This window comes from Hypanus sabinus, chromosome 25 (genome assembly GCF_030144855.1).
Source record: "Hypanus sabinus isolate sHypSab1 chromosome 25, sHypSab1.hap1, whole genome shotgun sequence".
NCBI lineage: Eukaryota > Metazoa > Chordata > Chondrichthyes > Myliobatiformes > Dasyatidae > Hypanus > Hypanus sabinus.
Window position 1 is genome coordinate 20,885,802 of NC_082730.1, and position 25,569 is coordinate 20,911,370.

A 25,569-nucleotide genomic window follows, 5' to 3' on the forward strand; every position below is an offset into this window, starting at 1 on the left:
CTGCAAAATGATAGTGGTCACTTTCCAAATTCTTCTTGGGCTTGATGTCAATTTATCTTCCAGTACCTCACTAGAAAAGTCTTGAGATAGTTTTCTATATGGAAAATACTATATAATGTAAGAAGTCAAGCTGTATGGTGTTTTTCTTTCTATTTGTTGAAACTCCTATGCCTGAAGTACCTTTCATTTTCAAGATTGAATTACAATTTGGTTTAGACGTCAGACGTGCAAAGATTGGTTGAATGGAGATTTTAGGATGGTGACATAATCTTTCATCCATTGCTGGTAAGTTGCTGCACCAGAATATAACTTTATGGGCCACCCTGTCATCAAGCTTAACTCTCCCTCCCACTATCACACTGACCTTACCCTCCACAATTGCTCATTTAAACATTCAAGGAGTTTCATTTTTGGATAGGCATATTACAACATCCCAGGCTTGACAGAAATTTCAATAATTTCAAGTGATTAACATTTCCAGTATTATTTCTGATTCATTGTTCATGGTATTTCCTTCAGTTACTTCAGATATTATTTCTGCTTCTCCCAGCTACAGTTTAAAACAATAATAAAAATAAATAAATCCCAGTACAACACTCCTTCACTGTTTTAAGAACTTTTTGTCCTTTCATTTCTCCTGGTCTATTACAGATTGTAATCTAAGTGTGCATCAATGCAGAACCACAACACAGGATGCAGTTAAGCAAATTCCACCCTGACTTCAGATGCTGTATGCAAGGAGTTTGCATGCTCCCTCTGGTACAGTGCAGCTTTTACCTAGATATTCTGTTTTCTGCCCGTCCATAAAGACACGCTTAAAAGTGAACTGGCTACTTTAAATTTCCCTTGAGTCTAGGCAAATGGGATAAATATACACATAATGAGTGAGCAGCTGTTGGACATGTATGAAAGACACCAAGTTGCAGTGGTACTGAGAAGTAAGGAGAGAGGGGATAGCACTAGTGGGATTGTTCTATTTGGAGTGAGAATGAATGTGATGATCAAATGGCCTCCTGTGTCATTTGTATAAGAACACTATGAAATAGATACATTGCTTGTTGAGAACCTACACCCATGTTATTTGCCTTGGAAGGCAGACCTTTTTTTATTGTTTCCCTCCATTCCTTCCCATTTGATGGATGGCCATCATCCTGAAAGATGAAATAAGCCTTTTCTCACTGATTCTGTCTCACTTGATCAATAATTACTGAATTTTCTGGAATATTTTATACATGGGCCATACAAGACACTCTTACAATTCTCTTTCCGAATTGTTATAAATAGGTTGGTCCCAATGACTGGGAACAAACTAATTTGACTTACTGGTTCAGCTGCACACAAAATTTAAAAACAAGTTTTTGTACTTAGAACTGATTTTTTCCACTGGCTCAAAGGAAAAAAAAAATGGGTAAAATTCTTTATACCTGTTGTGTGAGTCGTTCACGTTCTTTCTCCAGCATATAAGTCACATCGTCACCTTCAGCTGTGTCTTGGGCATGTCTTCGTCTCTCCTCTTCGAGGTCCAGAATAACCTAGCACAAATAAAGTAACCTCATTGAATCTTCCAATTTTAATTCCTGCATTTTGTAAAAGGCTCCTGATAATATCATGACTATTTTCAATAGTCACTGCATTAACAAATCTGTACGAACATTTCAAATACTGATTCGGTAACTGGTTCTCTGCTATATTTTGTGAAACTAATACAAATATACACCCCTTGAATGCAATATGGTAGGGTGAATGTTAAGAATAGAAAGGTGATTCATTACAAAACATGATTTATATTTTTAAAATGACTTTCATGACTTCAGGATATTAGAAAATACTTTTCAGTCAAGTAAATGCCTTTGAAACGTTGGAAACACATCAGTCAAATGCTTCGGGCAAAATCTTACAGAGAGCCTTGGTTTAATTAGATATCTACAGGGCACGTTGATATAAATTTTGATGACCCAGTTAAGTAAGGAACCATGCATAATGTAATTATGATTGCAATCAAATCTCATCATGTGCTTATGACCAGTGAACGGTTAACATTCCAATAACCTGCTACTTTCTTTTTCATCTCCCCTCTATTGTGGAAAAATGGTTGAAGTTGCAGGTCAGTTTTCCCGAGTTTAGTTATAAGGAAAAGCTCCTTCACTCTGCCTAGCATCTCAATTTGTCAGAAAGATAACTCCTGCTGCATCATCAGTGCCACACTTTTCTATTGCTTTTATCAGACACTATTACCTGACTTAGTCTACTGTTACAGCACTAACATTAGGCACATTTTCCCCAGTTATATCACGATCAGAATCAAGTTTAATATCATTGGCATATGTTGTTGAATTTGTTAACTTAGTGGCAGCAGTACAATAAAATACATGATAAATATAGAAAAAATAAATGAATTACAGCAAGTATATCTACATTGAACAGTTAAATTAAAAACAGTGCAAAAACAGAAATAATAATTTAACAGAAGTGAGGTAGTGTTCAAGGGTGCAATGTTCATTTAGGAATTGATGGCAGAGGTGAAGAAGCTGTTCCTGAATCACTGACTATGTGCCTTCAGGCTTCTGTACCTCCTTCCGCACATTCAGTACATTTGTTAAAAGAATAAATTTCAACTATGAAAAGCTACCGTTCAATATATTGCACTGACATGCATGTGAACAGCTCCAGTGATCTGGGTTCAAATGGTGCTTTCCATATAGAGTCTGGACTTTTTCACTATAACCTTGTGAGTTTCCCCCAGTGTTCTGGTTTCTTCCTCAAAGATGTACTAACTGGTAGGTTAATTAGTTACTGTAAATTATCTCCTGTATAAGTGTATGGTAGGAAAATTGGGGGAATTGATGCACACCATGGAGAGAAGGGTTTACAGCGAAATTCTTTGGGGATTTAGGATCAATGGGATAGTTCTGAAAGCCATCACAGACTTAGTGACCTTGTTCTGTGCCTTGACAATAATGAACAACCTTGAGTTTCAAATTTCTTTGATGTATCCCTCAAAAGCAGCTAAATAGACAAATCACACTTGTTGGCAAGCTGCTTATATTGCAGTTTTTACAACCAATTTAAACTAAAATTGGCCAATTTCTACTCAGCTGGATACTATTGCTATTCCATTAGGGCTGCTTATGGTGTTGGAGGAGCTGAACAGAGTGCAGATGGGCTTTTTTTTGGCCACAAGCTGTTTCACAGATGTGGGACAGTGACTAACACAACTGACTTGCTGCTGTCTCTGCTACTGAAGATTACATCATGTCTGCTTAGTTAATAATAAATATTACACTCAAACGTTAAGCAAAATATTTATTAATTACCATTTCAGATGAAGTTACCACAATTGGTGAAATGAATGCAAGTACTCAGGAACAATGCATTCTATATTTATTTCATTGTAATTTCCAGTATTAAGGTAAATCTAAAGCACTCTCAAAGTATTGTACTGCCATATTTTACCTTTAACACACAACCAGTCACTGCCAATATCTATTGAGGGGGCAGAATTTAAGTCCAGCAAACACATTGTAAAATATCCTGATGAAGGGTCTCAGCCCAAAGCATCAACTGTTTGTTTATTCTTTTCCATAGATGCTGCCTGATCTGCTGAGTTCCTTCAGCATTTTGTGTGTGTTGCTTTGAATTTCCAGCATCTGCAGTGTTTCTAGTGTTTGTAAAATCTAATTACTGTATCAGCTGATTGGCATTGGTCACTTACGGGTTAATTATAAATGCGTCACAAGAAGCAAAAGGCAAGATTCTTCTAGTGAGCTGTCAGAGTAAAATGACAACTTAATCAATGAAAGGTGTGATCAACAATCAAATATTTCATTACAGAAAGGGCTCTTGAGAGGTTGAGTCATACCAAGTAATTCAATCGTTCTCAAAGACACACAATACTTCTCCACTCATTTCTAAAAGAAGTGTGTTTTCATGGCTACAGAAGAGGTTAAGCCAGAAGATGGTGTAGTGGCATCAGCATCAGACTTTGAGGTGAGTGGTCCTGGGTTCAAATATGGCCAACAGCTCACACACTTTCCATCCATGGTGGGTTGAGAGTTGAGCTCGCAAAATAAAAAGACAAAATGCTAAAGAAATGGCAAGGTTGCTGCCTGATGCATGGAGAGGAGTAACAAGCAGAATAGGTTGTGTTCGAGCAAATTTAAAAAAAAGTAAATTTGCTCAAATGAAAAGAAAACAAGGTGGGAAAATAAGTGGACAATTACGGGCAAGTTACAAGCAATTTAAATAAGTTTTTTAAAAAAAACAGTAGGAAACCTGGAGTAGCAGACATTTTTTTGGACTTCAAGTATAGAAGTGGACTTTAAAAAGATAAATCTACTCTTGGTCTCTAGATTTTATATTCCCTAAGCGTTATAAAATTCTTAGTTAACTTCCATTTGGAATGTTTTAGGTACCATCTCTCCAAATGGCATCATGACCTTTAAGTTTGTGAATATCAGATATGTAGCCCAAAAACAAAACCAGGAATTGGTCTCATATTTGAAGAGGATTGAATATTTATCCAGGAATGATTAAAATATTTCATATTATAGATGAAGAGAAATAGTTCCTCTGTTAGAAGAGTCCAATATAAAAAAGCCATTACAAATTAGAGGCAATGGCAAGGCCTGTACAAATTAAAACAATTTAAAAAACTAAGATAGTTGGAATTTTTAAATTAGGAAAAAGTAAGATAGACCATGAAACCAGGCAGGTAGCAAGGTTACAGATCAATCATCTAATTTGATTTGGGGCTGAATGGCTGTCATTCCAGTTTGAGAAGGTTTTTTGGAGGGTAGAGAAGATCCTTAGTAGGCAGTTAGCCTGCAGAGTGTTAATTTCAATACCCCAAGGCCAAACAGATGTCTTAGATTTCCTGACTATGCCTGCAAAAATAATAAATATAATACAGAATTATTTAAAAGAAAATTTGTCTAGTGTTCTCTTATTGGGATCTGGGTCAACTCTGCCTTGAAGCACAATTGCTGTAGGTAATTAAACTTAAATTCCATCTGGAGGCATTCTCCATCTCATTAACACTATCAATAGCTTGATTCATAGATAACAGAACGGCTGGTTAAATATGTACAGTACATCTATATATTTTAGTGCAGTCCTCTGGGGTTAATCCACATCCAGAATTGTAATCTCCACGGTCAGCATTATGTGGTAAGTTATGTGATCTTTTGGGTTATGCTATTTATAGTGAATGAATCAGGTATGCCATTTATTGGAGAATGGCTATGAAACTGGCACTATGTTATTAAAGAGACAAGAATTTTTTTGTTTTAATCATTATATTGGATTTCTGCTCTTCCTTTGAAGTTGAAATTACTGTAAACATCTAGAACTCTTAAAATATAGAAAGTACCTACATAAATCAACATAGCATAAATCAACGTAGGGGACTGTACAAGTGGATTTAATTATACTTATACAGTTGAATGAATTCAAATGTATACAGATCACATAAGGGCATTGGACCAACATGAGAAGATCCGAAGATAACTCTGGGAAGCTCTCCCAATATTCCAGCCAACTTTATTCCTTAATCTAGTGAATGTGCCAACAGCAATACTGCCTGAAGAATGTCGCTTTTGGCTAATTTGCTACTACTTTGCTCCACTGTTCAGTAACAACTGAGCTTCAAAAATACTTTACCTTTGTGCATTGCTTTAGTGTGTCCTTAGGTCACAGAAAACATTTATCATGTTAGTTATGTACATGGAGAATTCAATCCTATGTTCCATGTTTTACTCTCTTGTGTGGTATTCATCAGCTGGACCGTGCTCTGTGTCTTTCAGTTCAGGCATTTTCAAAGGAAGACATGGAAAAATGTTGCAGAAAGATCACTTGAGTTGTCACACTGGCAATTCAATTGCTTTGATTATGCTAGCAGTATCCCGATGCCAGCTGTGTCAACGAGTTAACACGTCCAACATTGACATCCCACGTTTTAGGTAATTATATTCTGAAATTGCTATTGAATTAATGTGTCCAGTGGGTTTGGAGAAGTTATTTGTAGCCAATGCTCGCTGATTCACAGTGCAAGTTATCAGTTATATCACAAAAATAATATATGAGCAGCCAGTCTCTCCACCTGCCCAAGCTTTCAGGCAAACTACATGGAGTGATGAAGGCAAGAATAAGTCACTTGTTGTCCAGTACTATGACACACCAAGGAAATACATGAGGACATAATAATGAAGAAGAACATAAACTTCTTAGAACATCTTGTTCTATGAGTTAATTTCCACATGCTGTTGGCCTAATACCAAATACAATTATATTTCTGAAGGAGAATGACAAGGAAATGTAAATGTCATAGAAGCTTACAGTCGAAGAGGATATTGAGCACAATCTGGCTATGCCATCTCTCTGAAAGACCTAATAGAAGTTTTAGTTAATGCATTAACCCATGAAGTTCCTCGAATTGAGAACAATCTGTGACCTGAGGCATCATGCAATATAACATTTTATAATACCTTCCTGTGCCTGCTCTCTGCAGCAGCCAACTGGGCTAACATTCTGTCTTGCATCTTCTTGCATTGCGTCATCACTACTTTAAGCACAGATAATGGGTTGGTGCACACTGCTTGCTTATCAACACAATTCCCGTCACGGATTGATTCGCAGTCCCTTTGCAGAGCAAGGAATGGGTCACTGATGTCATACTTTCCATAGCGTTCTTGGATGAAACGATCTTTGTGTTGTGCCTGCAACCAATCAGAAAATACATAAGTTAATTTTATCACTGCCTTAAACCTATTCCAAATTAATACTGCTGAAACAAATTATGAAAAAGTGAAAATAAACGGCAGTGTAGAACTCTCTTAATGCTAGTAACTTCAAATGGGTTGCTAAAAAATCTGTTTTCTAATGTGATATATCTGATTTCCCCAGTCTGACTTCAGCATAATATATACACCACTAAATGGCCACTATATTAGGCACACCTGCTCATTAATGCAAATATCTAATTAGCCACAGACCAAACATCAGAATGGGGAAGAAAAGTGATCTAAGTGACTTTGACTGTGGATTGCTTGTTGGTGCCAGACAAGGTAGTTTGAATATTTCAATAACTGCTGATCTCCTGGGATATTCATGCACAAGTGAATTACAGAGAATGGTGCAAAAAAACAAAAGACAAAACATCCAGTGAGTGGTAGCTCATTGGATGAAAAAGTCCTGTTTATGAGAGAGGTCAGAGGAGGATGGCCAGATTAGTTCAAGATGACAGGAAGGAACAGTAACTCAAATAACCACGTGGTACAACAGTGATGTGCAGAAGAGCATCTCTGAACATACAACATGTCAAACCTTGAAGTGGATAGGCTACAGCAGCAGAAGATCACACCGGGTTCCACTCCTGTGGCCACCCAATTAGGTACACTCCTGTACCTAATAAAGTGGCCACTGAGTGTACTTTTTTAGATCAGCTGGGCATAAGAAAGCAATGGAATCCACAATCATTTAGCATTGAGAAATACTGCTTGAAACGCCTGGTGAAACTTCATTTTAAGCCACTTCACCAAATGATCAATTCAAGGTTCATAATGCAGTACAAGTGGTGATATATCAGCAGCAAAAGAGCAACATTTCAGTCAATAAGGTTGTAACAACAGGATTCGATCATTGTTGTCTCATGTTCTCAGTATTTTACTTTATTTGCAACATGTCTTCTTTGGCACACTGGTAGTTTCTCTATCTTAGTTTCTGCATAGTTTTTTCATGAATTCTATGGTATTTCAAAGTTCAAAGCAAATGTATTATCAAAGTACATATGTCACCATATACAACCCTGAGATTCATTTTCTTGTGTGCATACTCAATAAGTCCGTAATAAAATGATAACCACAATAGAATCAATGAAAGGCCACACCAACAGCTGGCATTTAACTAATGTGCAAAAGACACCAATTTGTGCAAATACAAAAGGAAAGAAATAATAATAGAAATAAATAAGCAATAAATATCAAGAAAATGAGAGGAAGTATCCTGAAAAGTCAGTCCATAGGTTGTGGGAACATTCCAATGATAAGGCAAGTGAAGTTATCCCCTTTAGTTTAACAGCTGAAGGGATGAAGCTCTTGTATCTTCTTCCTGATGGCAACAGCAAGAAGAGAGCATGACCTGAGTGGTGGTGGTCCCTGACGATGAATCCTGCTTTCCTGCTACAAAGCTCCTTGTTGGTGTTCTGGATGGTGGGGAGTACTTTACCTGTGACGGACTGAGCCGTGTCCACTACTTTTTGTAGGATTTTCCATTCAAGGGCTTTCATACCAGGCTGTTATGCATCCAGTTAATATACTCTCCTCCACATATCGATAGGAGTTTGTCAAAGTTTTAGATGTCATGCCAAATCATCCCACTCTCCTACGGAAGTAGAAGCACTGCTGAGTTTTCTTCGTTATTGCACTTATGTGCTGGGCCCAGGACAAGTTCTCCGAAACATCAAGGAATTAAAAGTTGCTGACCCTCTCCATCCCTGTTCCATGCGCACTGGCTCATGAACCTCTGGTTTCCTTCTCCTGAAGTCAATAATCAATTCCTTGGACTTGCTGGCATTAAGAGACTGTTGTTGCAGCACAATTCAGCCAGATTTGCAATCTTCCTCCTATACGCTGATTCATTACCACCTTTGATTCTGCCTGCAGCAATGTATCATCAGGAAACTTAGATATGGCATTAGAGCTGAGCTTAACCACACAGTCGTAGGTGTACAGCGAGTAGAGCAGGGGGCTAAGCACACGGCCTTGTGGTGCACTTGTGCTGATGGAGATTGTGAAGGAGATGTTGCAATTTTGAACTGACAGGGGTTTGCAAATGAGGAAATCGAGGATCCAATTATACAAGGAATTATTGAGGCCAAGGTCTGAAAGCTTATTGATTAGCTATGAAGGGATGATGGTATTAAATGCTGAGCTGAGAGCATCCTGATGGATACATTTTTGCTGTACAGATGTTACAGGGTTGAGTGAAAAGCTATTGAGATGGCATCTGCTATGGACCTGTTGTTCCAGTAGGCAAATTGGCGTGGATCCAAGTCGCTTCTCAGGCAGGAGTTGATATGTTTCAGTACCAGCCTCTCAAAACACTTCAGGATTGTGGATTTAAGTCCTACTGGATGATAGTCATTGAGGCAGATTACCATGTTCTTCTTAGACACCGCTATAAGTGAAGTCCGCTTGAAGCAGGTGGGTAGCTCAGACTGTGGAAGCAAGAAGTTAAAAATTTTAGTAAACACTTCAGCCAGTTGATCAGCACAGGTCCTCAGTACTTGACCGGGTACCCCACTTGGGCCAGATCCACTTGTGGGTTCACTGTCCTGAAGGCTGCTCACAAATTGGCCTCAGAGACTGACATAACAGGATTATCAGGGGCTGCGGGTTTGTATTGAGTTCCTTCATGTTTTGGAGGTCAAAGCAAGCATTGAAGGCATTAGGCTCATATTGAAGCAAAGCCCTGCCACAGCTGTTGAATTGATTCAAGTTTAGTCTGGAATTGCCACTTCGCCCATGAGATCGCTTTCCGGAAATTGTACTTGGACCTCTTGACCACCAGACTTGAATGCCTCCGATCTGCTCCTCGGCAGTTTGCAGATCACATGGTTCATCCAGGGCTTCTGGTTGGGGAAGACTCTGAATGATTTTGTGGGGGACACAAGCATCTACAATTGTTTTAATAAAGTCTGTGACAGCCATGGTGTGTTCATTCAGATCCACAGAAGAGTCCTTGAACATGGTCCTGTCCACCAATTGGAAGCAATCCTGTAGGTGCTCCTCTGTCTGGCATGACCACCTCTTGGTTGTCTTAATCTCTGGAGCTTTGCTCTTTCTTCTATCTGCATGGGGGCAAGGACAGCTACGTGATCAGATTTACCAAAATGTGGTCTGAGTTTCCAACTGTAGGCATTCCTTACATTAGGAAAACAGTGGTCTAGTGTGTTGAGAACTCTGGTGCTACTGGTTTTTTGCTGATGGTAAATGGGCAGGGTTTTCTTCAGACAAGTCAAGTTGAAGTCCCCAACCATGATGTGAAATGAGTAAGGATTGACTGTTTCTTGCTCAGAGACAGCATCATGTAATACCTCAATGCGCTTGATTATGCTTGGTTGCTGGTAGCACGTAAACTGCAGTCAGGATTATGAAGGAGAGCTCCCTAGGTAAAGAGAATGGATGGCATTTGATTGTTAGGTGTTCAAGTTCAGGGCAACAAAAGTTTAACAAAACCACCACACCAGAGTATCGCTGTGAGTTTATCATGAAACACACACCTTGTCCTTTCGTTTTGTTTTGATTCAGGGAGTTTTGTACATCCTGTGAATCAAGAAGTCTTCGGGACTGATCATCATGTCTGGCATTAAGCAATGTTTAAATTACACATAGAACTCTACAATTTCTCATTTCTGTCCAATACGGCAATCTTGTAATCAGTTTTGTTTTTCAGCGACTGCACATTTGCTAACAAGATGCTGGGGTATAGGAGGTCTCAATCCTGTATGTTTCAGCCTGGCTTGTAGTCCCCCACCTCTCACCTTGTTTCTGGTCATGGCGACGAAGATTCATCCGCTTAAAGGTGCTGTACCTGCGTGCTTGAGAGTTATGTCTGCCAAGTCCTTCAGAAAATTTTAGAGTGGGGGAAAAAAAGGAAAGGAGCACCATACAAAAGTTTGCCCCCCCCCCCCAAGAGATTTGAGCTCTCAGATAACTTTTACCACGGTCTCAGACCTTAATTAGCTTGCTAGGGCTAAGGCTTGTCACAGTCATCAGTCACCTGGAAAGGCCAGGTGATGCAAATTTCAAAGCTTTATAAAAAGCTTGACTCCTCAAACCTTGACCCAACAATCAGCAGCCATGGGCTCCTCTAAACAGCTGCCTAGCACTCTGAAAATTAAAATAAATGATGCCCACAAAGCAGGAGAAAGCTATGATAGCAAAGCATTTTCAGGTAGCGGTTTCCTCAGTTCATAATGTAATTAAGAAATGGCAGGTAATAGGAACGGTGAGGTCAAGTTGAAGTCTGGAAGGCCAAGAAAACTTTCTGAGAGAACTGCTTGTAGGATTGCTAGAAAAGCAAATCAAAACCCCCATTTGACTGCAAAACATCTTCAGGAAGATTCAGCAGACTGAAGTGATGGTGCACTGTTCTACTGTGTAGTGACACCTGCACAAATATGACCTTCATAAAAGAGTCATCAGAAGAAAACCTTTCTTGCATCCTCACCACAAAATTCAGCGTCAGAAGTTTGCAAAGGAACACCTAAACAAGCCTGGTGCATTTTGGAAACAAGTCCTGTGGACTGATGAAATTATCATAGAACTTTTTGGCCGCACTGAGCAAAGGTATGTTTGGAGAAAAAAGGGTGCAGAATTTCATGAAAAGAACACCTCTCCAACAGTTAAGCACAGGGGTAGATTGATCATGCTTTGGGCTTGTGTTGCAGCACGTGGCACAGGGAACAATTCACTGGTAGAGGGAAGAATGAATTCAATTACATACCAGCAAATTCTGGAAGCAACCATCTGTAAAAAAGCTGAAGGTGAAAAGAGGATGGCTTCTACAACAGGATAATGATCCTAAACACACCTCAAAATCCATAATGGACTACCCCAAGAGGCACAAGCTGAAGGTTTTGCCATGGCCCTCACATTCCCCCGAACTAAACATCATTAAAAATCTGTGGATAGACCTCAAAAGAGCAGTGCATGCAAGACAGCCCAAGAATCTCACAGAACTGGAAGCCTTTTGCAAGGAAGAGTGGGCGAAAATCCCCCAAACAAGAATTGAAAGACTCTTAGCTGGCTACAGTAAGTGTTTACAAGCTGTGATACTTGCCAGACGGGGTGTTACTAAGTACTGACCATGCAGCGTGCCCAAACTTTTGCTTCGGGCCCTTTTCCTTTTTTTGTTATTTTGTAACTGTTAAAGATGGAAATAAAAAAGTAATCTTGCTTAAAATATTAAAGAAATGTGTCATCTTTAACTTTATGCCTTTTTGAAATCAGGTCATCTTTTACTCGCTTAGCTATTCACAGTAACAGAAATTTTGACCAGGGGTGCCCAAACTTTTGCATGCCACTGTACATACTTCAACAATCAATTTTTCTTTGACTTTGATGTTCCCTGGGCAATCATATCATATTTCTCTAATGTGCTTTCACCTATTCCTGTTACCTTCAATCTGGGGACTTCTTCTCTTCACCCCTGCAGAGTTTTTTGTTTCCATGGCAGCCATTTAATGCATTGCTGATGATCTGGCTACTACAGAGTATATGCCTCGAGGGGCAGATGCCCTTTCATGATTATTGCATCGCAAACTGTTGGCAGCTGTGCCAAGGTGAATGTGATCTTGTTGAGTGTGGGTCACATTGTAGAAATCATTTTCTGGATGATTATTTTTGTGGGAAGCTGATTTGACAACATCATCAAACTTAGGCAAAATCCAATCTCTAAGCAAGTGCACCTATAGAGGGAAGTAAAGGGGCAAAAACAATTCTGCAGTTGGCCTGGTGCACCCAACTGCATAAATGCCTTTCTCAGTCAACCTTAATTTACCAAAGTACAAGTTATGTACTTACGTAACCAACAAAGCAGAAAAGATGTTAAGTTGCTTCAGTCCAGGGCTCAGCACTGCTGTATACCAAGCCTGAGCTGACAATAAAACTAACTAAAACAAATCAATACATTTAAAAAGCCAATTATTTAAACAGCAGTGACTTCTATTTTTGCTAAATAGATTCAATAGATTTTTGCATAAAAACCGAATCAAACATATTGGGTTAGCGCAGAAAGAGGCAGGGAGCAGGGAAAAGATCAGCCATGACTTTACAGAGTGAACAGAGCAGGCATGAGTGGTCTAGCTGCCGACTTGTGTTTTGAGTTCTTATTTTGACTTGCATTGTAACAGCTCTGTAGCAGTGAACATAGAACTTGAAGTTATTTTACAACAGAAACAACTCCAATGTTACAGCCTGCTGAAAGAAGTGGAACTGTCAGAAGACAAAAAACATTTTATGCTCTGCTCCTTCGAATGACAGTACTGCTGGTCTACGCATTTACATTTGGCTTACGTTAATATCTGTCCATTTTAGTCTCCAAGTAACAATATTACTACCAGCAGCAAACACACAAAGCTTTCAAAAAATAGAAAAGTTCCTAAGTTCAGAAATAAAGAAGAATCCCCATCTTTTAAAATTTCACGACATCCAGAAGTGCTTTAACATTGAATACTCCAAAAGGTGATCGAAATACAACCATATTGGTATTAGTCTATTATTGTTACATGTACTGATATAAATACAGTTCTTCATGCCATCCACATATATAATTTCAAAATGTTAGTACATTAAGGCAGTGCAAGGGAAAAGCAGTCACAATAGTGTTACACTCACAGTGAAAGGGCAGTGCAGGTAGACAATAAGGTGCAAGAGCCATGAAACGGTAGCCAGTGAGCTCAAAAATTCATCATTTACGTACAAGAAATCCATTTAATCGTTTTATAACAGCAGAACAGAAGCTATCCTTTAACCTAATGATGTGTGTTTTCAAGCTTTTGCATCTTTCCCGAAAAAACGAGGAGGGGGTGGGAAAGAGAGAATGCCTCAGGTGGTAGAAGTCTTTGATTATATTGGCTGCTTTTCCAAGGAACAGGGAAATGCATGCATCGAGGGGAGGCTGGTTTCTCGGATGTCCTATGCTGCATCCACAATGCTCTGTAACTTCTTGCACCAGCTGTGATGCATCCAGATAGGATAGGAGGCATCAATAAAAAATAGTGAAGGACACAGGAAGGTGTTGAATTTTTTTTAATCTTTCTGAGGAATGAGAGGCAGTGGTGTGCTTTCACGGTCTCATCGTCTAGTGATTGGATCAGGACAAGCTATGGGTGATGTTCACACCTGGGAATTTAAACTCACAACTATCTTCACTTTAACAGCACTGATACATGGGGAGTGTGTGCTCTGCCCTGCTACCTAAAGTCAATGACCAGCTCTATTGTTTTGCCGACATTAGGGAAAGGCAGTTATAACGACACCATACCATTAGGCTCTCTATCTTCTTTCTATATTCTAATTCATAATAGATATTTCCTCGTCTCTTCAAAACACTATCATGGCTTCCTTTCACTTCAGCAGAAAGAACAGGGAGTTCTAACAAGATAGTATCTGCACAGTACAATAAAGGTCAAAAAGATAATATTTGCTGTAACCTTTTGCCTAAGAAATGTCTTTAAGCCTATATTGTAAGCAACATTACAGCTAGTGGTGAAGGTATTTCTGGAGTGTGAGACTTAAATTGCTCAGCACAGTGAAAGTACAGAGGGGATGGACTGTGAACAAGAAGCTGAAGTTGGAACAAAGCTTCTGTGAGAGATTAAGTGTAGGACTGGAAGTGACACTATCAGGAAGGCTGTAAGTACAAGGTGTAGAGTTACCTATTTAAACCACAGAAGCCAATAGTGGTTAACAACAGCAGAGCTGGCCAGTGGGATTTGGAATGGAATAGAATTTAGTAACAACCTTAATGAACTGAAGTGTATGAAGAGTCTTAAGTGAAGTCTATCATATAGAAAGACTGACCTCAGATGAATGGGTAGGTAAGATCAGGTTGGAGGCCTTTACACTGCAAATGGAGGGGATTTGAAGAACATGGAAAATTTTCATGATAACCTGGTCAAAGTTGAGTTTCATTTGCTTGCAATGGTTCCCTCTTAACATTACTTACTTCCCAGGTATAACTGATTCAATTGACCTTTGAAGCAATCTTAACAAGCTACTCAAATGTACCAAATCATGCTGACAAAAACTGACCACCTTATTCAAGCAATAGTTGGCAGTAAATCTGTCAGAACCATCTAGCTGAAGACTCGAATTCTTTCATCACTATCAAGGAAGAGTCTTCAGAAGGAATACAACTGTGAAATATAGCTGAGAAGATGATGATCCAAGTCCTTATGTCTCCAGGCCCCAAGGCCAATATCTCCATGCCTGTTCCCTCACCCCACCCTATTCAACTCTAAATTCCAAAAAAGCAAAAATACCTTCTGCCATACACATTGAAAAAATATTTATATTATACAACTGTGCTGCCAGCTGACAAGTGATTTTGCACTTTACTTAGTAGGGTGGATACCATCATGAATGCAATGCAAGAACATACGCAATTAGCTTCTTAGTTACTATTTATAATTAAATGGCTTCTGCCAGGGTTGGTCTTTAGGCAGGGCTAGGCTGGGCTGCAGCACGGGGGCCAGAGCTACAGAGGGGTCCAAAATAAGTAGCTATCATCATGGCAGACAAAAAGAAATAGGAGAGTGGAGCACAGAAATTACAAAATAGAAACAAGAAAAAGAGGACCGTGAGAAAGAAGCATTAAAAAAGACATTGAAATTGACAGATTTTTTTAAACCTGTTCTCGATGATGCAGCAGTACCACCGCTGTTGTCACGGTCGGAGACCATTGGACAAATGGAGACTTGTTCAACAGCTAGCGCTAGCAACAGCATTAGCACAGGACCACCATCCTTGCCACAGTCAGCAGCTAACGCTGAAGAGGCAGAGAGCATGACTTTGGGATTCCCGACCACAGAGGCCTCCGAACAACCAAGTCAGGCTGCCATTAATGTTAACGTTACCACTACCGAGAATCCTTACAGCACCCATCCTGTTTGCTGGGGAAAGGAAACGTTAGATGATTCAGTCCGAGCATACTGGGCTAAGAAAGGGACGGAGCCCGGCCAGAACATGGATGTGGTTATGAAAGCTTCGGAAAGAGTATACAAACAGCAGAGACACTTTTTCCTCCAAATTTCACTTCAAATGCAAGCTCGTAAATGGTGAGTGCATGTCAAGGCAATGGCTCCTATATTCCCCTTCCACCAGCTGTGTGTTTTGTTTTGCATGCCGCATCTTCAGTGATGGTCTTTTTGTCTCTCATTTCCATTTTACTCTCTCAGAACACATGGTTGAGAAAAATACCTAGATAAAAATGCTTTGTCATTGTTTGAGAAATAAGGCCTATGGTATGTGCAGCAATAGCTAAATAAAGATTTAAGATTGGGTACACCATACTTTACTAAGCCAGCTAAGCCTAGGTCAGTTTTTGAGTGATTTAGATGCTGTCCTTCAAACTAAGAAACTGCATTTCTTTCATCCTCTCTCTTAAGGCCTGTAAGTGTATAGCCTATGTATTGTACTCAACTGATGTCTTGGTCCACAGCTTTGATATTTAGACCAGTATGACCTTTGCTCTTGTTCTTGCCTTTTTTTGCTTGGTACAGGAGCATTTTATGGTGTTGGCAGGGGCCCATCAGGGCCTCCAGCCCAGGGGACCCGGCACCACTAAATCCGGCCCTGGCTACTGCACCTTCTAGACAAACAGACATATTTTATTGATCCCGAGGGAAATTGGGATCCCTCACTACTTCTTCTACTACTTCTACTAGTCGAAATCAGCTTCACTAGAGAGGCACATTTAAGTATTTTCCCACTGAAGGCAGTATTGATTAGAAATGATTTAAACTGATGAAACAAAATCCAAAATATTGTAACTGTTAGTAATCAGGGGCCAAACACTAGAAATAAGCAACAGCTCTTGGTGGAATTAACTAGTTTTAGGTTGTATCCTCTGATAAATTTTTCATCACTCCAGAGAGCAATGTGAGTTATTGCCTTTTCAGACAACTAGCATATATGGCCAAGGTTAACAAAATACTCATACTCTGTAAATGACATAGAAAAAGTCAAGGTCTGCTGCTTGGTATGACTACAACTGCCCCACAGTGTAAATAAGTGTACTTTTCACAGAACAGATATTTCTTCATATAAGTAAGTGTAATTCTGCAATTCTTCATATAAATAAGTGTAAACTGAGAAACCAGTGCCTTTAACTCAAAAGTGGCTGGACATTATACAGTTTATCAGGCTTGTGCTTTTGATTCAGCATTGTGCTTTCCTACAAAATGACCGACAACAAAGAGGAAACATTCTTTAAACTTTAGGCAATGCTCTTTAAAACAAAATTACAGGGTAGTGGAATTTGATGATGGAAAAAATGAGGCTTGGCTGTATTTATCAGATTACAGATTTTTCAAAAAAGGCTTTCTTGCATGAGCCAAAGGTTAAAATGGGTAGCTATATGCCCAAGAGTATTAAATCAATAGAAATTCCAATGGGTACAATTATGGAACTGTAAATTATAGTGAAGTTAATGAAGCAGAATTTGCACTTGGAAGAGAATTTCAGCCAGCAACAAATACTTTCACACAAGCTTATTACCACCTGGAATACTGTTCCCAGTGGGGAAATAATGCTAGGTTTAGCCATAGTGATCATCTACTGGCTAATTTAGTGTGTCTACTGCATACATCACCTTCGAGGCAATTTTTACAACATTCAGCATGCTAAATTTTAATGATAAGAGTAATGAATTTTCCTTAAAAAAACATTTTTCAAAACACAGTATAGGAATAAAGTAAACCTCTTTGCCAGTTAATGAAAGCAGCTCTGCTTTCACTTTAGAAAACAATCAAACTATAGAACTATGTATGTACACTGATATTTATTCCCTGGGGCTTTCTCTATTGTGGGAACATTTAGAAATGTCTAAAGCCTGTATGCACTATTGAAACTTCTCCCGATTTCTCTTGTAGAATATATTTCTGTTTGCTCCCATTGCATTTTCCAACTTGATAAATATGTAATAGCAAAATACATTAAATAGAATAACATATCATTCTGCTGTTGTTGACAGTATTCCTGGCTTCTTCAGTACTTCATGGTTTTTTTTTAAACATAGCAAGGTACCAATTCATTAACTGAGAGCAAAGTATGAGCTGAAAATCAGACGCAAGTTTTCATGGCCTTACTAAACCCAAACCTATAATTTTTTGTAATGCAGGGTATATGACCAGGCAACTTTAAATCCACAAGACCAAGTTCCACTGTATTAATTTTTATTTTGATATACAGTGTGGAACAGGTCCTTCTGGCCTAACAAGCCACGCAGCCCAGCAGCTTAATTATTAAAACTAACCTAATCACAGGACAATTTACAATTAACCTACTAACTGCTTTGGACTATGGGAGGAAACCCACATGGTTCATGGGGAAAACATACAAAATCCTTGTAGATGGCACCGGACTTGAACTCTGAAACACCCCAAGCTGTAGTAGCACCATGCTAACTGCTATGATAACATGCAGACTTCTTGTGAGTCGACCCTGCCAGTAGAATACAATATAGCTGGAAATGGTGATAGAGCAATCTAAGGTAAAGATGATCCCGCCTGTGGTTTTGCAGCAGTGGATTATGTGTCTTACTTTGCGTATATATGTCCGTGCCATAAAGCTAATTGGGTTGGAACTACTGAGTTCTGGTCATATTTCCTTAAAGTTCTGATCTGCTACTTAGCAGAGGCTCGGACCATGAGAATTAAACCACAGCAGTATTCCAGTACACAGAGACTTCGATAGGAAGGGAATGGCTGGTTCTCTAGATAAAAGATCAGGATTTACAAAATTCTGACAGCTTTTGTGATCCTAGCTGGGGGTTCTTGCTTTTTTTTATTGAAGTTTTGATAAAAATCTAATGATGGCTCATTCTCTGGGCCACCAAGCCAAGTACATTTGCTACCAATATTGCAAGATAGAACTGATCTAGAAAATGATAGTTTGGCCTGTGCTATGCAATAAAAGAGCAAACTAATTGCTGAATGCTCAATGAAAGTTTGCTCCTGCACAACATGGTTGTATTCAGAATTTCAGGTTGTGTACTCTATATTCAATGGAACCACTGAACATGTGCTAGTCCTAGAGTGCATCATTTGAAACTGGCTGCTTTTCAACTTTACCTTGAGTCAGTCACTCTCTGGCCCTCCCTCCTTCGTAATAAAAGTGACAAGAACTTCCATCACCAAATCCCGAACTGATTATGATTCAGATCTTTTGCCACACTGATGTCCTAATCTGACCAAACCTATGGAAATTGATGTAATTAAAAAGATTGAAACTATGCATCATGCTGTCAGTCCTCTTAAACATGTCTGAATCAGTTACTAAGAAATAAAGAACAATTTAACTTATCATTCTGCTCTATTCCTTTCTCCACCATCCACATATCCTTCTCTCTGAAGCATCGCTAGCAGCCACTGACTGACCTGGTTTTTCTTGTTTCATGGGGACGTATATACATACATCTTGATTTACTGCACACTACTTCGTATTTATGAAGAACCATGTAAACGTGAACTCCACATCATTTCTCTCATCAAAACTAATGAAGAGATAAAACAAGATATAAAAGTGAGAAAAAGTGTAATCTGCTGTCCGTTCAGCTGTGATGGTTGTTACCAGAAACATTCTGCAGGCAACTGGCAAATATTATGCTTAGGCAGGGAATGAGTTTCAATGGATTGTTAAGGTTAATTTCAATTGGACAAAATTCTAAACATTTAATCTCCATTCATTCGCTCCATCTAATTCAGTTATTCATCAAAGGAGATGCTACACTCTAAGTAGAATATTTCTCAGTTATCCGGCTTTTAATTATCAAAGAATGCAGCCTATCAGATGATATTTATCTCCTAAAAACAGCCATCCATTTTCTCTTTGATATTCTGTACAATACAGGCTTTATCTAGATTGAGCCTGTGAAAATATATAACTATAGACTGTGGTATTAAGATACGATGTGGTTCTTTTTAATCTGCAGTAGAGAAACCCAGATTTAAAATTAAGTATTTCTTGTCAAACATGTTTTTACAATGATATTAATCGTCAGCACTATGAGGAAAGGCAGGTTTAAAATCGCTCCTTGTTGGGAATACACTGTGCGAGTTAAAAGTAATTTTATACCTTTCTTCACATTCAGAGTCTGTACTGAAAAATTTTAGTAACAAGAAAAAAGGAACTATATTCAAATATATCTTGATAATGTTGAAACTTGTTTCCGTACACAATAAGCTATTTGGGATGTGTAATTTATCACAGATCATTATCTATTAGCCTTTCAATTTACAAGCTTGTCAGAATGTCCTTTTCACTGCTCATTGAAAGTATAGTCCTTACAAAGTCAAGAATGCTCTATCTATTCTGGTTTATATCTATATGTATCATGTAATACACATGATAGCATGCATGCTAAAGTATAGTTGTACATCTCCTTAAGTATAGATCAACCAAGTCCTATTGCAAGAACACCCTAACTCCTAGTACTGTAACATGAGAATTTCTTTACTGTTAAAATAGAATAGGAATAAGATTTGGCTTTTCAAAGCTCATCAACCTTTGGCCCATGATGCTGTGCTAACCTTTATAACTACTTGAGATAAATCTAACCTTCCCTCCACATAGTCCTCCATTTTTCTTTCATGTACCTATCTCAGAGTGTCTTAAGTGTCCCTAACGTATCTGCCTCTACCACTACCCCTGACAATGCGTTCCATGTACCTACCACTCCCTGTAATGAACCTACCTCTGACTTCTCCCTGATACTTTCCTTATAATTAAATTCGATTATTACTGATCAAGATTCTCCCAACTTAAAATTACAGCTATATTTATTCCAAAAGGGATAGAAATAGTAAGCAGAGTTCCAAATTTGTATCAATCTACATTGGCATTTTTGATTTTAATATTAAGCCAATGCCCCGGATTCCAAACCTGGAGAAAAGAATTTGTGACTTAATTGTATTAATGTATTATTTAAAATAAAATCTCGGTTAGACTACCTTTGATCCAAATTAACAAAAAGACCAGAACTAAACTTTTTCAGCCTTGCCATAAAAAAAACTTATTTGTGGTACTCTGCCAGAGACTACCAATACCTTTCCTGTTGTACTCAAGTACGAAGGTAATTGACCAGATGAGGCCTGGTAGCAAATACAGTATGACAGAACTTCCTTATTTATCTATATAATCCCCTTGACAGCAGGATTAAAATACTCAGGTTTTCATTTTGCTTTTTAGTATTTGGTCCTGATGAAGGGTCTCAACTTGAAATGTCGACTGTTCAAACCTCTCTATTGATGCTGCCTGAACTGCTGAGTTCCTCCAGTATTTTATGTTTATTCCTTTGGACTCTCACCACCCCCAGAATCCCCTGGCCCTAATGAAGGGTCTCATCCCAAAACATTGGCTGTTCATTTCTCCCCATGGATGCTACCTGACCTGCTGAGCTTCCCCAGCATTCTATTTTTGTTCCTCTGGATTTCCAGCATCTGCAGGATCTCGTGTGTTTATGCTTTTTAGTAGTTGTGTGTTAATTTTTCGTAATCAGTGCAATGGGATTTTAAGGGATACCATAGGATATGCTAGGAGGAGTAACTGCAGGACATTCTGTAGATAATATATAAGGGAGTGTGCTGGTGGAGGGATTGAATATATGACGTAGTGAATGTAACAATTATTCTGGATGGTGTTGAAACATAAGTATTGCTACAGTTGCAGGTAAGTGGACAATATTCCTTCACACTCCTAATGGCTGTCAGGAGAAGGGAGGAGGGTCACTCACTACAGGAAGTCCATCTTCTGGTCCACTCTAGTAGACTATTTTTGGAAGGTGAAGGACAATCTCTTCATATTCCTTTGACATAAGCATGGACAACCATGCCACAGTTCACAAAGGGAACCACACATGCTCTATAATAGAATTTCTAATTCTTGCTCTATGACTACGATATCATTCGATTCAGTTTTCTTCAGGAAAGTGCTATAAAATGAAAAGAGCAGATAGTACTAGAATGGCCAGTAATTTCAATTCAAGTACAATGAAAATGAAGTTAAAGGGATTTTGGCAAGGACAAGGATGGCCTCAATTACAAGCTGGCTTCAGGAAAATATCTACTATCAGCCCTCCCCCCTACCCATCACCTCTCTCTGGAACCTCTCCTCCTTCCCTTTCTCTCATGGTCTAATTCCCTTCTACCACATTCCTTTTTCAACCCCTTCCCTTTTCTACCTACCACCTCCCAGCTTCCCACTTCATCTCCCACAGCCCCGTTCACCCACCTCCCCCCTCCTCCTTATTCTGGCTTCTTTCCCCTTCCTTTCCAGTCCTGATGAAGTGTTTTTGCCAGAAACATCAACTGTTTATTCCGTTCCATGGATGCTGCCTGACCTATGGAGTTCCTCTAGTATTTTGTGTGTTGCTCTGGATATCTAGTATCTGCAGAACCTCTTGTCTTTATGCCATAGGATAATTAACTATTCTAAAAAAATGGATAAAATTGAATACATCTCAACACAAAGATGAAAGATTTCAATGAAAAATTCTATCCAATCTGCCATTTTTATTTTATTTAGAAAAATCAGCTTCACCATATTCAGATTAATGGCTTATCTGAGCTTCCCATCATCTTTTAAATACTTTTTCTTTGACCTTCCTGAAATGTTGTTTGCATGTGCCAGTAAATAAAACAAAGAAGGCTCAATGCAGAATTTCCTCCCATTTATTACGCAGACAACACAGCAGCAAGATATTCAGCCACTCCTTTTTGTGGCTCCAGAGCAAATGACCTTTGTAATTGTAACTGAGTCACTGGAATTCTACCACCCAAACCATAACCACCACCAGAGTCACCTTCTGTTCCCATTCCCCCCCCCCACCCCCAAACTCTTATTTGAACGTGCTCATGCCAAACCAAGAGGAAGACAGGAAGAAAAACATTCATAATTAACAATTGTTTCAAGAGTCAAAATTTCTTACATAGGACTTGGCTCATGGCTCCAGACCTTCCAAGGAAGTCTGCTCGTATATATCACAATGTGTATTGCTGTTTTCCTTGTGGACAGCCAGTGAGATAGCATCCAGGGTAAACCTGGTGTAGCAGCAGGCAAATTGCAACCCATATAGGTCCTTTCTCATTCAGGAGCTAATTCAAGTCTTGACCAAGCTCCCAAAGCACTTCATCTCAGTATCCAATATTCACTTCATCTCAGCTGCCCGACCTGTTGAGTTCCTCCAGCGTGTTGTACGTGTTGCTTTGACCACAGCATCTGCAGTGTATTTTGTGTTTACTTCATCTCAGTAGATGTAAGTGCGACTGGGTGATAGAGATCGAGACAGCTCATCCTGTTTTACTTGGGCACTGGTATGATTGGTGTCCTTTTGAAGCAGGTAAGAAACTCAGACTGCAGCAGTGAGCAGCTGAACACTCCAGCTAGTGGGCCAACACAAGTTTCTCGTACCTTGCCAGGTATGCAATCGGGCCTGACACTTTGCGAGGGTTCACTCTCTTGAAAGATGTTCTGATGACAGCTTCAAAGACAGATTATAAAGTCTCCCAGTGTAGTTCTATTCTCTTGTTCAAAGCATGCATAAAAGGCACTGAACTCATCCAAAACTCAAAAAAAAAATCTAAATTCCATGGTGAATAAGATCCTTTCAGAGCAGATATTAATGCTTAGGAGGAGTTGGACTAAAATTATCAATGATGCCTAAAACAAAAAAAAAAGAACAGCCTCTAAATCAAGGTGTTGTCAATCCTCTAGCCAAGCTATATGATACTTCCCCATCGAGGAGATGCATTTTGGAATTAATTTCCACTGAACAAGTTTATGGCAATCATCATTTTGTCATGTTTTCTGAGCCTATAGCTATTATTAGTTTAATCATTGTGTTTGCTTAAAATGGATCTCTTAAATCATTTTTGGGAACTCATATTCTCAAAGTGGTCTCTTTGATTTACTGTCATGTTATCTGAAGAGCCTAAGATGTACATTTTTTTTCTTTAGCTAAAACACCAAAAGGGCTTGGCAAGCTTTAATAAATCTTGTCATCTGATCGTTTTGCACGCTTAATTTATTACTCATTGACTTCATGGAATGTATCTTCAGAAATATATCTATTCAATTTTAGCACAATCAATATCTTGAAGCTACTTAACTACACAGGACAGTTTAGCCCATGCATGTAAATTATATTAAAGTTTGACAACAATCCAAAAAAAAATGAAGCAACATTGAGGGACACTTTTTTAAATGGATATAGAACCTCCAAAGTTACACGTGGCAGCACTGCCATTAAAGCAAAAAATGATTCATAAAAGAGAGTAGTAGGTGGGCTCTTTTCCAGTATATTTTAGGTGCATTTCATACTCCTTTGTTCTGACCTTGTTTTTCGGAGCCAAGCTCACTATATATTTTAAACAAATGTGTAGTGTAGGCCTCCATTAGTCTTGATAAACCATGGATTTGCACCTTGGAAAGTTTCCAGGGCGCAAAGCTTGGGCAAGGTTTTTTTTAAAATGAAAGACCAGCAGTTGCCCAAGCTGCAAGTCGCCCCTCTCCACACCACTGATGTTGTCCAAGGGAAGGGCATTCGAAACAAATGTTCAGTTCTTCATGCAAAATTACAGAACATATTAACAGTTGGCCCAACAAGCCTATCCCACATTATGTAGAAGAGAATCTCACAATCCGTGGTCATCCTGAAAGGTCCTAAAACTGAAGTGCAGTTATGCAAGAAAAACAATTTGCACGAAACAAGTCTCTACAACTGGTAACATGATAATAACTGAAAAATCTATTTTAGTTATGTTGAACAAAGTATAGATACTAGCTAAGAAACCAAGGGTAATCTTCCTTTCTAAAAAAAAATGCCCCAACACCTTTAGTGTGAACTGAGAGGAAAGATAAAGCTTCAGGCTAACAGCATGTTTTCTCATTTTGGAGGACATCTTCAAAACACAATGCCTAAAGAAGGCAGTATCCATCATTAAGGACCCTCACCACCCAGGACATACCCTGTTCTCATTACTACCATCAGAGAGGAGGTACAGGAGCTTGAAGACAAACATTCAATGTTCTAGAACAACTTCATTCTCTCCATCATCAGATTTCTAATCAATGCATGAACCCATGAACATGGCCTCACTATTTTATTCTATTTTTGCACTACTTATATATTTTTTTTTACAATTCTTATTGTAACTTATAGCAAAACATGTATTAAGTATACTGCTATCATAAAACATCAAATTTCACAATATACAGTGTGTCAGTGATAATAAACTCGATTCTGAGATTTTAAATGTCCACTTTTTGATTCAATCTTTAAAAAGAATGTCAAAGTCTTGGAGGTGTAGACAAGATTTATCAGATAACTGAAAAGAATCTGAAAGATTTTATTTTAAATGCAGTATCCTTTGATGCTGAAAGTCTTCTGTAAAAGATGAAAACAGCACTAATGATAGCTTTCAGAAAGGTGTGGATATAGACATGGAAAGGAGAAAAAAATAAAAATAATTACAGGTTAATGAAAAGCAGGAGGAAAACTAACTGAACAGGTATTTCAAAGGATTGGTGACGTTAATGGCTTCTTATTAGTGCTGGGATTGAATTACATAATATTAAGAGGCCAGGTCATCAGTGAAATGTTTACAGAAACATTGACAACCTTAAGTGGTTCATGATATTGAACTTCACACTATACTATAGTTTTTCAAACTTAAAAATATATCTCTTAAGAAAACAAATTCAGATAAAATGCACTAGAATTTAGTTAACATTGAGATACTAAGTTAAAGTAATAGTTGAAATATGCTTTTAATACATTTTATAAAGGCAA

At 38.6% G+C, this 25,569-nt stretch overlaps 1 protein-coding gene across 2 annotated transcripts in view; it reads right to left on the reverse strand.

The window, feature by feature from the left end:
• Nucleotides 1–25,569, reverse strand: part of cttnbp2nlb (CTTNBP2 N-terminal like b) — a 74,870-nt gene that overhangs the window by 20,302 nt on the left and 28,999 nt on the right. For both annotated transcript variants that reach the window (XM_059950280.1, XM_059950279.1), the window contains exons 3-4: nt 6,483–6,713; nt 1,425–1,532 (exon numbers count right to left, since the gene is read on the reverse strand). In XM_059950280.1, coding sequence (XP_059806263.1) covers nt 1,425–1,532; nt 6,483–6,713 — 339 coding nt within the window. The remainder of the gene's footprint in view (nt 1–1,424; nt 1,533–6,482; nt 6,714–25,569) is intronic.